The 12,585-nt window shown below is 45.0% G+C and overlaps 1 protein-coding gene across 7 annotated transcripts in view; it reads left to right on the forward strand.

Annotated features, from left to right (window-relative positions):
• The window catches only part of APBB2 (amyloid beta precursor protein binding family B member 2), a 107,360-nt gene that overhangs the window by 25,746 nt on the left and 69,029 nt on the right, over positions 1-12,585 (forward strand). For 6 of the 7 annotated variants that reach the window (XM_070948901.1, XM_070948903.1, XM_070948904.1 and 3 more), the window contains exons 2-3: positions 2,663-2,773; positions 10,651-11,475. In XM_070948901.1, the coding sequence (XP_070805002.1) occupies positions 2,728-2,773; positions 10,651-11,475 (871 nt within the window). In that variant the 5' untranslated portion in view covers positions 2,663-2,727. Of the gene's footprint in view, positions 1-2,662; positions 2,865-10,650; positions 11,476-12,585 lie in introns of those variants that run through there. The other variant, XM_070948907.1, reaches the window with a different exon arrangement.

The raw sequence follows: 12,585 nt of genomic DNA on the forward strand, positions 1-12,585 counted from the left end.
GAAGATATTTCCAAGAAAAGAAAAATAGCAGAAACCTGTAACCTAAAAGGGAAAACAAAAACCACCGTTTTTGGATAACAGGCCAAATATTTCTTGAAAAGAAAATTTCCATATGGGCTTTTCTTGCAGGAATAGTTTAGGCTGTGTTTTGTTTTTTGATTTTATTTTTATATTTTCTTTTATTATTTTATTGTATTTCATTCCATTATTATATTATTTAATTTTTTTGTTTTGCTTTGTTTGATATTTTATTTTATTATTTTATTCGAAGAGTGGGCAGTGTATTTTTTTTTAAGTGTAGCTAAAGAACCATTAATTCTTTTTTTAAAAAGTTTTTTTTATTTTTTACACAAACACACATACAAACATACAATATATTTTTTTCTGAAAAGCGTATTTGACCAATTCACAAATTTAAACAGTTTTTAGTCATTTCAACTAAATTTACAATTTCTGTACTTCCTTTTTGCCATGATATTTATTCTCTTATTTATTTTTTTTAAAACCAATATTACCCTTCATTCTCACCTCTAATCTTAACCAAATTCAATTTTTCTCTTCCAGTCTATGTTGTACCCCTCAAATATAAAATCTCACCTAGTATGATTCCTAGTATTTCCTTATATTCCTTTATTATAATTACTAATATTTCCCATTGTCATCCATTTTTATATCCATCATCAAATTAATTATGTGGTGTTACAATCATTCATTTCTTATAGGAATAATAAACCTAATTATTTTATAACATACATTTCCTTAGATAATATAATCCAACATTTTGGTATAAATCACTATCTTTTTTCTTTGTATATTAATTGTTAATTGTATATTAATCATAAACCAAAAAACTGTCCCCATATATATTTCTTTATATAAATTCCAAAAATATGAACATGAATATTCCAATTATTTCCGTTTTCATGCAGTCCAACTTCTTAAAAATAGGTAACTTCTTATTTTTCAAACTGTTCTGAAGGTGACTTCTTGGTATGCACACCTGCTTTGTAGTCGCTGAATCAGTGAGATGGGCAGCATAGAAAACCAATAAGAAAGAAAGAAGGAAGGAAGGAAGGAAGGAAGGAAGGAAGGAAGGAAGGAAGGAAGGAGAGAGAGAAAGAGAGAGAGAGAGAGAGAGAGAAAGAGAGAAAGAAAGAAAGAAAGAAAGAAAGAAAGAAAGAAAGAAAGAAAGAAAGAAAGAATCCCCCAATCCTAATAAATCACAAACCACCACGTGATTGTGCGGATTGAAAATGTTTTATCACAATCCTAAAATATCTCGAATGCCTTGCCGCTATTTTTATTTGAAAATGGGTATCATAGTGTTTGAAAGAGATCTGTCTGTCCCAAGGTGCTTTTTCGAAAGGCACCTGGACTTTTGTTTTTCCAGAAAAGTCATAAAATGGAGCACAGTTCACTTAAATTTCTCACTTAGCGACATAAATTCTGGGCTCAATTGTGGTGTACGTTGAGGCCTATCTGTACTACTGTGTTTCCCCGAAAATAAGACAGGGTCTTGTTTTCCTTTGGGCCCCAAAATAAGCACTAGGGCTTATTTTGGGGGGGGGCTTATTTTTTTTCTATGTACGGGAGGCTCAGTTGTTTACTCGCGGCCGCAATGGAGCAGGAGGCCGAGCAGCATGCTGGTGCTGCAACCATGAGGCAAGGGGGGTTGGAACTGCCTCACGCACCCCACACTGGCTTACCTCAGGACCCCTGCAGCCAGGCCATCCATGCCCTGACACCTGCCTCGCCTTGTTGCCGCAGCACCAACACACCACTCAGCGTCCTGGTGGCTATGTGAGCTCCTGCTGAACATGGCTGCTGGTGTGAGGCAGGTGTCGGGGCATGGATGGCCTGGCTGCGGAGGCCCTAAAATAAGCTGGTGCAGGGTGTGTGGGGCAGCTATACCCCCCCCACCTCACCTTGTGACCATGGCACCGCAAGCAACCAGATGGAATGGGTGGCTGGCTGGCTGGCTCCGCAAGCTCTTAAGTAGGGCTTATTTTGGGGGTAGGGGTTATATCAGACACACACGTAAAACACGCTTTGGCTTATTTTTGGGATAGGTCTTATTTTCGGGGAAACGGGGTAGTAATGGAACGGATATGTTACCTAGTGGGGCACTGAACCGTCTGCAAGAAAATAACTGAGTGCCCCAAGGATCCCTAGTTTTACCCACCTGCCAATTGTTAGTGTGGGAAGATTCCTCCGCAAAGACTTGCGTGATAAATCACCAAATTTGAACCTTCATGTGTGGATCTGGTTCTTCGCACGTGACACTAATAAGCCCGTTTCCATGGTGCATAGCTTGAGCTGTGCCAGGCTACCTCTGCCACCCTTTCCCCATCCAAGAGACGGAAGTCCCTCCCTGGAGAGTTGCGCCCTGTCTCGAGGTTGCCAAAATCCAGGTGAGCCTGTACATCGGATGCCATGTTGGCTGGGAAGTGATTTATAGTTATCAGCCGAGAAGAAGTCGAAGTAGTAAATTTGCTCAGGGCTGATAGTCCAACGGTTCATCTCTGCCGCTGGCAGGAGGGTGAATAATTTATAAAGCCGTTATCCAACAGCCAGGGAAAAGGACATTAGCATTTTAATGAAAACAATATAGGCATTGTGTTAAATCTTTGCATTCTTCTCCTTCTTCCTTCTCTTCCTCCAGGAAAGCTCTTCTATCAAGTGCTTTGAAAACAGCTGACGCTGCCGGATAATGTGCTGACAAGCATTATGGGCAGGCGGTACCCGGGAGCCCACTATCGTCAAAGCAATTCATGTACGTATGCAAAAACTTTCCCGGTTAACCGAGTTAGCAAAGCCCAACAAACCACGATACGACCTCAGTTGAGCCCAAGATTTCTGTTAAGGTAAGTGAGACAGTTGCTGAAGTGAATTTGACAATTTGAGGTAAAGCAAATCACGGAAGTTGTTAAGATAATAACACGGTTGTTAAGTGAATCAGGCTTTGGTGTTGACTTTGCTTCTCAGAAGGTCACAAAATGGGATCCGTTGACCCCGGGACACTGCAACCATTGTACCTACCCTGTTTCCCCAAAAATAAAACCCAACCGGAAAATAAGCCCTAGCATGATTTTTCAAGATGCTTGTAATATAAGCCCTACGTCCGTGATGGCGAACCTATGGCACGCGTGCCATAGGTGGCATGCGTAGCCATATCAGTGGGCACACCAGCTCAGCTCTGGCACGCATGCGTGCACTGGCCAGCTGATTTTTGGGCCCACCAGAAGTAGGGAAACGAGCTGTTTCCTGCCTCCGGAAGGCCTGGGGGTGGGGGGTGGGGAAGGCCCATTTTTCTTTCTCACCTGGCTCCAGATCCTCTCTATGCATCCGAGGAGGGCGAAAACAGCCTTCCCCACCCCCTCGGAGGTCCTCTGGTGGCCTGAAACGACCCATTTCCCAACTCCCGGTTAGACAGGAAGTGACGTTTTTTGCTGTCCCCAGCCTCCAGAGACTCCTAGAGAGGCGGTGTGGGGGGGAATCAGCTGTGCCACATGATTGAGATGAGCTACAAAGCAGGAAATAAAGGACAGGATAGAGCTGGGGCAAGTGGGCAGGGCCAACTGATCGCCGGAGATACCGGTTCGCTTGAACCGGTCCAAATCGGCTAAATACCACCTCTGCTTCAGGTGCAGTTTTTAAGCATTTACTTCCAAGTTGGTTAGTATTTCTCAAACTTGGCTACTTTAAGTTGTGTAAACTTCAAGTCCCAGAATTCCCCAGCCAACCATCGGTGGCTGGGGAATTCTGGGACTTGAGGTCCAAACATCTTGAAGTGGCCAAGTTTGAGAGACATTGCCCTACAAATTGTTAGAACTTTAGAAATATTACAGTTGATAGACCCGTGATTGCCTTAACCCTAACAGTAATTAAAATTAACCAAGGCTAAGATGGGTGAATATAGTTGATCTGGACTATTGGGTTTATTGTCCACCTTAACTGACGAATGCAACATAAATTCTGCAAACTGAGAATGGCTACAACAGCGCTGTCAAACTGGATTTCTTCGAGGGCCGGATCAGTGTTGTAGTTCTCTTCCACGGACTGGCCTGGAGGGGGGGGGGAGGCGGGACGGATGCCTCCTGCAGCACCCTGCTGGCCAAAATGGGGTGTGCACGCCCCCTCCCCGTACCCCATTTTGCCTGGCAAAGTGCCACCGGAGGCCGTCCAGGCCGAAAACGGAATGCAGGGGGGCTGCACGCTACCCCTCCATGCCAGTGGTGAAATGTAAATTTTGTTACTACCAGTTCTGTGGGCGTGGCTTGGGGGAGGTAATATGACTGAGTGGGCATGGCCAATTTTTTTTTTTTTTTTACTTTTAAAACCATTTTTCTACAACCTCTTCGGCTGAAGAGGTTGTTAAAAAATGCTTTTAAAGCCTCTGATGATCCCAGCTGACTTGCCTGATCGGCAGAGGCTTTGTTTTTACTTCTAAAAGCATTTTTTCTATAACCTCTTCAGCCGAACAGGTTGTAGAAAAAATGCTTTTAAAAATAAAAAGCCTCTGATGATTGCGCGGCTCAGCTGGGCAATGGGGGGGAGCAGTATTTTTGCTACCGGTTCTCCGAACCACCCGCCTCCATCGGTACCGGATTGGGTGATCCGGTCCGAACCGGGAGCATTTCATCCCTGCTCCATGCCCTGTTTTGGCTGCCAGAGGCACCGCAGGCCGGTCCTTCACTGTTTCCAGCCCCCCCCCTCCACCCGTCCCCCCCGTGGGCCTGATTTAAGCCTTGAGTTTGACACCCCTGGGCTACCACAACATTAGATGTTTAATTTTTGTATTATAGAGATCGAATTCCAACTCCGTGCAGTCGGCAATTTCACCGCGATTTTGATTTGTGGCGTTGAAGAACTAGACGGAAATAAGAAAGCGAAATAAAGTCTTACCTTTTCAGAATGCGGATGAGAGATTTGAATAAAAGATGTGTAATCTCTGCCTCCAGGGGTGGGCTCGCGCCGTAAATACCGAGTACTTTCAGACAAAAATCTTGCCCTCGCGTTGCAAACCCAAAATTAAAGTCCCAGCTCCGTTGGTTCCCCCCCTCCCCGTCTGTAAAAAAGGCAAAGTTTTAGAGGCTTAACTCATTTGCAGTAAATAAAAGGGTGCCGACATGCAGCGGCTATAAAATATCCGTCTTCTCACACGCTGCAACTTTTCTCCTGCCCTTTTGTGATAATTCCCTTAGTCATTTTATAGCCTTAAAAGAAGGAGGGGGTGGGGGGGGAGAGAAAATAATCCCAGGGTTACAGATTTAGAGAATCCAGATTTACATCCTTCCAAAAAAGGAGAACGGTGTAAATATTCTTACATAGTGAGAACCTCTCATGATTAGAATTTGGCATTCTTTCAGACGTGTTTTTTTTTTTTTTTTAAAAGAGCTAATAAATTTTCTACTCGCTGCAGCCAGGCAGCTGCAGTAAGAGTTAGTTGAAGTTTACTAGGGTTGCGGGCCAAGCGTTAAAATAAGAGCAGAAAACTTCCTTCGTTTTGGTTTTTTTTTTTTTTTTCATTTTCTTTTACAGGTAGTTTTTGACTTACAACCGTTCGTTTAGCGACCCGTTCAAAGTTGTCACGGTGCTGAAAAAGATGCCACTTACGGCCGTTTTTCACACTTATGGCCGGTGGAGTATGTCAGGGCGCTGATTAATCCCATTCTGCCTTTGGGATAATCGCACCTTGATTAAGAGGGGTGGATCGAGACCTTTCCTTGCCAGCATCCTTTAAGAAAACAAAACCCGAAGATATATCTTCTAAGAAAACTCATTTATTTTGTTATAAAGAAAATAAAACATCTTACTAATCTAATACTTACATTTTTGATAAAGTTCGTGCCGGCCACCTCTCTGTGGTCGGACTTCTTGGCAAGAGAAGAAAGGAAAAAGAAGTGTGAGAAGGGATGTGGGTGGAGAGACACGCGCAGTTTAGCTTACTGATAAGGATTCTTGGCAAGCTACGGAAAGTCTGATAGTCCAGAAATGAGAGCTCAGCTGGTAAATAAAAAAAACAACAACGCAGTGACAGAGTATCCCCATGTTCACACAATCAAAATGTTGCCACTTGGCAACTGAGTCATATTTACGGCGGTTGCAGTATCCAGGGCTCATGTGATTCCCCTTTTGGGATTTTCTGACAAGCGAAGTCAACGGGGGAAGCCCGATCTCCTTAACAATCGTGTGACTCACTGTTCTGACTCGGCTCCCCAAACACGGCAAACCCTCTGACGTGAACTTAAAAGATTCCTTTATTAGGAATGCCGGCAGCCTCGGCAAAAAGTTTATCTCGCAGGGTAACAAGTCTGTCTGGCCAGAAGATGAATAGCTGTCTATTTGTCTCCGCCCCCTGCCTTTTATCCCCAGAGCTAGGGTGGGGCTTCGCTAGCAGCGGTGATTCTTCCTTCCCAAGGACCGGCCCATAGATTTCCACTGCTCTCCTCTCCTCTGCCTTCTGTGCATCCATGCGTCACGCACTGGACCCAGCTGTTCCTCCTCTTCCTCATCAGCCACCTCCAGACCTGGGGGCTGTTGACTGTCCATCTGAGGGCTGACAGGCAATCCAAGCTCCACCTCTCTCTGTCCCTCTCTCTACCGGTTTGTTACTACCAGTTCTGTGGCGTTGGTGGGGTAATGTAACTGGGTGGGCGTGGCTAACTTTTTTTAAAAAAAAGTTTTAAAAGCATTTTTTCTACAACCTCTTCAGCCAAAGAGGTTGTAGAAAAAATGCTTTCAAAAGCCTCTGATGATCCCAGCTGAGCCGCGTGATCATCAGAGGCTTTTCTTTTTACTTTTAAAAGCATTTTTTCGGCCGAAGAGGTTGTAGAAAAAATGCTTTTAAAAATTAAAAAAAAAGCCTCTGATGATTGCGTGGCTCAGCTGGGCATGGGGGGGGAGCAGGGATTTTTGCTACCGGTTCTCCGAACCACCTGCCTCCATCATTACCGGATCAGGCGATCCGGTCCGAACCAGGAACATTTCACCCCTGTCCCCGCCCCCCCCCGAGGTCAAACACAATCCTGACGCAGCCCTCAATGAAATTGAGTTTTTTGTTTATTGTATTTATTGGGACAACAGCGATTCCTTTTAAGATGCTGGCCTGTCTGTTAGGTTGTGTGATGACGGTTAAATTGTTACGAGACCCCCCCAGTTTTGAAAGGGAATTACGGTCGTGGTTGGAACTAATGCTTATTATCAGCGAAGCGTAGACCGCTGTATAGGCACTCCTCGCTTACCGCAGTTCATTTAGCGACTGTTCAAAGTTTTAAAAAGTAATTTATGACCATTTTTCACACTTACGACCATTGTTGCATCCTCAAGGTCACGTGATCAAAATTCAGACGCTTGGCAAGTGGTTCATACTTATGACCATTGCAGTGTCCCGGGGTCAAGTCAACCCCTTTTGAGACCTTCTGACCAGCAGAGTCAATGGGGAAGCCAGATTCACTTAACAACTGGGTTACTAACTGAAGAACTTCAGTGATTCACTTAACAACCGTGGCAAGAAAGGTCATAAAATGAAGCAAAGTCCACTTAACAAATGTTTCGCTTAGCAATAAAAATTTTGGGCTCCACCGCGGTTGTAAATCAAGGACTACCTGGATTTGCTGATCATCACTGAGGATAAACCGCTTCAGGGCAAGCTCCTAAGGTTGTGTCTTACTTGTGGTGTTTTCAGTGGCGCCTGGCCGGCGCCTGGTTTTCTGAAAAGGGTGGCTGGGCAAGATGAATTTAATCCAGAAGGTTTGCAGGAGAAGGAAACGACAAACGATAAATCGGGGTTGCCCCACTGCAAAGCAAGCTCAGCCCCTTTTACATACACAGTGGGCTGCTATACACGTGTTCCAGAGGAACAGAATTTGATTTCTGGCAGGGTGGATAAAAATTGATTTTTTTAAAAAAAAAAATTTTTAAATTGGTTTTTTTACAATTTAAATTGGATTTTTTAAAAATTTAAATCGGATTTTTTTTTTATTTTTATCAAATTTATTTTAATAAAATGCTTTTGGAGTAAAAATCTATGTAAAGATAGTTTTCTTACTTAAGATACGTTAATTAGTTTATCAGCATGAAATTGAGCTTTGTTATGTAGCATATGAGGCTGTATATTCTGCAATATTGGGACTATCGGTGAGTCAACGGTGGGTCAGAGGAGGAGCCGCTGCGGGACAGAGATGATAGTTGCTCATTAAAAATTATGATTTAAATTGTGTTTTAAATCGACTTGATTTAAATCAAATCCACCCTGATTTCTGGTAGCAAAACTATACTTAAAAAAAATTTGCACTCTTCCCCGTGTTCCTCATAGCCATAGATCAGGCATCAGCAACCTGCGGCTCTGGAGCCACATGTGGCTCTTTCACCCCTCTGCTGCGGCTCCCTGTCACTCAAAATATGCGAAACCCGCCGGCATGCAATTTATTTATTTATTTATTTTATTTATTTATTTTATTTTTATTTATTTTTATATGCTGCCCTTCTCCGGAGACTCAGGGCGGCTTACAATGCACTAAGCAATAGCCTTCATACTTTTGTATATTTTATACAAAGTCATCTTATTGCCCCCACAAACCGGGTCCTCATTTTACCCACCTTAGAAAGGATGGAAGGCTGAGTCGACCTTGAGTCTGGTGAGAATTGAACTCGCAGTAATTGCAGGCAGCTGGATGTTAAATGCTGCCTTAGTAGGAGGCATTAGCCTCCTACGCCACTCAGGCTCCAGTTATTGACTTTTCAACCCCTGGTAGACCAACCATGAATAAATCCAAGAAAAGAAAAGTTTCAGAAGAAAACAGAATGTTTAATTCAACTACATATGCTAGTTTTGTGGCCGCTCAAGAAATAATCAGGCACGGGAAGGGTTTTGTGGCTCCCGTTGTTTTCTTTTCTGTGGGAAATGGGTCCAAACGGCTCTTTGAGTGTTTAAGGTTGCAGACCCCTGCCCTAGATCTATGGTTTAGGGTGGGATGTTTATTATTCTCCTTCACCCCTGAGATTTCCACATTCAGGTCTAAGGCAGAATCAAGGCCTTTCGTAAATAGCTTCTTTGTTTTGTCTATGGGGGATACGAGATTCTCGTTTTCATTTCCCAGAAACGGGAAATGCCGAAAACAGTACATATCACACGAAGTTCATCTCCTGTGTACTTAGATCAGTGGTGGGTTGCTACTATGCTTCTACGCATGCGCAGAGATGTCCGGGCAGGTGGACAGAGCCTCCCGCCACCGCTACCTGTTTGCCCGATCCTGGGCGAACTGGTAGCGGCAGCGGTGGGAGGCTCCTCCCACCTGCCCAGATGTCTATGCGCAGAAGCATCGCGTGAGCGCCCACAAATAAATCGGTAGCAATGGGATTTGAATCCCAGTACTGACTTAGATGTACACAGACGAAATGGATAGGCACGAAGTAAACGTGACTTGGCTTGGCAAAAATCTTTATGAAAAGGAATTTGGAAGATTGCAAACTGAAGGAGAATCAACAATAGGATGTGGGTGTTAAAAAAGGATAGGAGACCGTGTTTGGGGTAGGGGTTATGGCACCAAAAGTTAGAAACCTGAAGGAATATCTTAGAAAAAACCATAAATCCTTAGTAGTTTCTTCTGCATCAAATGTGTAAATCGGGGCAAACTTAAGATCTGTGGACTTCAACTCCCATGTCAGGGTAACGATGATTTAATACCTGACGAGATGCTGTAATGTTGTAATACTGTAATGATGATGCAATGGTAGCAATGAGTCAGCAGGGTTAGTTGACTGCTGCCACTTTAAGAGGCTGTAATACAAGAGAGGCCCTGTGAGGGCATATCTCTCCCTCCCTCTGTGTGCTTCCATGCTGTAGTTGATGATTGATTGCCTGACTTTGCCTAGTAGGTGTATGTATATATTCCTTGTAGATAAACCACTATTTGGAAGACAAACCTGTTTACTGTAATTTGCTCCTGGGTTGTCTCAAAATAGTCACACACTAACATCCCAGAATTCCTCTTGATCAAATTTGTAAATCCAGGGTGTCTTCTGCATCAAATGTTTAATTCAGGGTGGGGGTTCAATATTGGCTGCTTTAAAACCTGTGGGAAGTCTGGGAGTTGAAGTCCACAGATCTTCAAGCTGCTAAGGTTGGACAGTCCTGAGTCTTGAATTCTCCCACCACTGGGCAGGGGGGAGATTAGCATCATCTCAAACACTACAAAAGAGAGAATTCCTAAATCGGGTCCCCAACATGTGGGCCGCGACCCATTACCGGGCCGTGGCCTGTTAGCCACTGGGCCGCGTGATTGGCAGGCCAATGCAAGTGCATGTGTGCACACTTCCCACTGATGCTAGCATCACCACGAGCATCACACGGGCTTTAGCGTTGCTGCGAGTGTCGCGTGGATTCTAGCAGCAACCGCCCCCTCCCCCGTGCGCAACCCCGTTCACATATGCGCATGCATGTGTAAAGGTGCCTGCCCCTCCTCTCTCCTCTGGGCCACCAACCCAGAAAGGTTGGGGAACTCTGTCCCAAATGACTGTATTAAGACCTTGGTCCCAACTAGAGACTGCAGAAGATGTACCATCTTGAAGCTTTGGCGCACCGTTGTGATTGGCACCGGGTGATAGCGGACGTTGTGTTTCTCACCAGCCTTTGTGTTTCTCCTCTAGTTGATTCCGGTGTGGAAACCTTGGCGGGGTTTATGGCAAGTAACGGCACGTCAGACGTTGTGAATCGGAATGGACCCGCCACGCCCCCCAACACCCTTCACCTGCGCTCCTCCCACAACGAACTGCTGAATGCCGAAATCAAGCATACGGAGGTCAAGAATGGCACCCCTCCCAAATGCAGGAAGAAATACGCCCTGACCAACATTCAGACAGCCATGGGTCTTTCAGATCCTGCAGCCCAGCCTTTGCTGGGCAGCAATTCCTCCAACATAAAGCTGGTGAAAAACGGAGAAAACCAACTTAGGAAAGCGGCTGAGCAAGGACAGCAGGATCCCAATAAAAACCTCGCTGCTCCGTCAGTGACGACGGGTCTAAACATAACTTCTGAGAAGTTGGAGGGGAAGGAACCAAGCCAACAGGACTCTTCCAGCAGCGAAATCCTGCCCACCCAACACCGAAGATCGAAGAGCTTCCTAAACTACTATGCAGATCTTGAGACATCAGCCAGGGAGGTGGAACAGAATTATGGGGAGAGCCAAGTGACGGCGGAGGAGAAGTTGCCTTCACAATGCAATAGCCAAGCCTCTGTGGTCATGGTGAATGGAGATACCTTGACTCAGAAGCAAAACAAGGCAGCAAGTCCCGAAGATGGGCCAGCAGCAACCATCTCTTCCAGTCCAGAGACTAAAAAGGATCATCCTAAAACGGGGGCCAAGACAGATTGCGCGCTACACAGGATCCAGAACCTGGCTCCGAGTGATGAAGACTCTAGCTGGACCACATTGTCTCAAGACAGCGCTTCTCTGAGTTCTCCGGATGAAACAGGTAAGGATGCTTCTTTGATGTGCTTTGGGTGGGGACAGGTGAGGTGCAAAATATGATGTACCTTCATCCTTACTAAGTGTGAAGGTATGGAGGTATGGCGGAAAAGAGCAGACAGAGCTGAAGGGTGGAGTGAAACATGTCATCAGTTTAGAGTAGAGAGCAGAACAGAATAGAACAACGGAACAGAACAGAAAATGGAGTAGAAAGTGAAATGGAATGCAATGCAATGCAATGCAACATAAGACAACACTTGGCCATGTGTGGTTAACACACAAGGAATTTGGTGTGGTTAACACACAAGGAATTTGTCCTAAAGTCCTTACGTTCTCACAGTCGGTCCATGTTCAACCCTTCTTGAATTCCATTGACCCTTATCTGGTTCCACAATTTAGTGTTGAACTTTAATTGACCAGATCCTTGTGTATCATTATCTTCATTTAACGACCCCATAATCCCTTGCGGCGTGGAGTCTGGGCAACTGAATGGAGCAAGCAGAGTGTTTTTGCTTTAGCTGCTCTTGCCTTCTGGCAGCTCTTCGCATGCGTACACTAGGAACAGGCTCCTCCTGTTCCTCTGCCTCTCTGCTATCCGCCTCTGGAAGCTCCGGAGTCCTGGCCCCATCTCTGCCTCTGACACAGAGCCCTCGTCGGGGCCTTCCCCTGACTCCAGGACTGGCCCGTTGTCCTCCCCAGCCTCCTCACTGTCCGCTGCCAGCTCTACAGGCTGCTGGCGGACCACAACACCAGAGAATTCTCGCCTTCTAGAGTGACATGTAGCTGGGCTGCAGTTGCCAGCACAAAACACACAAAATGACTTGACTGTAGAAGAATGCCATTCCGTGTCTACAAAATTCCAGTTGTGTTGTTTCCGGAATTCTGGAAAGATGGGGGGAGAGAGAGAAAAGGACACATTTTTGAACAGGTAGTCCACGACTTAAAAGCACAAATGGGATCAGAATTCTGGTTGTAAATCATTGTGAATCATAAGTCATTGTAAGTCAAGGCACCATGACCAGATCCCACTTTTTGGACCATTTTTTTACGGCAGTTGTTAAGCGAAACTCGAGGCCATAAGTCCAAATCCACTCTCCCAAGAGGGTTCTTTTTTTGC

The sequence above is a fragment of the Pituophis catenifer genome, unplaced genomic scaffold (genome assembly GCF_029215685.1).
Source record: "Pituophis catenifer annectens isolate HBS135680 unplaced genomic scaffold, rPitCat1.0.hap2 SCAF_8, whole genome shotgun sequence".
Classification (NCBI taxonomy): Eukaryota; Metazoa; Chordata; class Lepidosauria; order Squamata; family Colubridae; genus Pituophis; species Pituophis catenifer.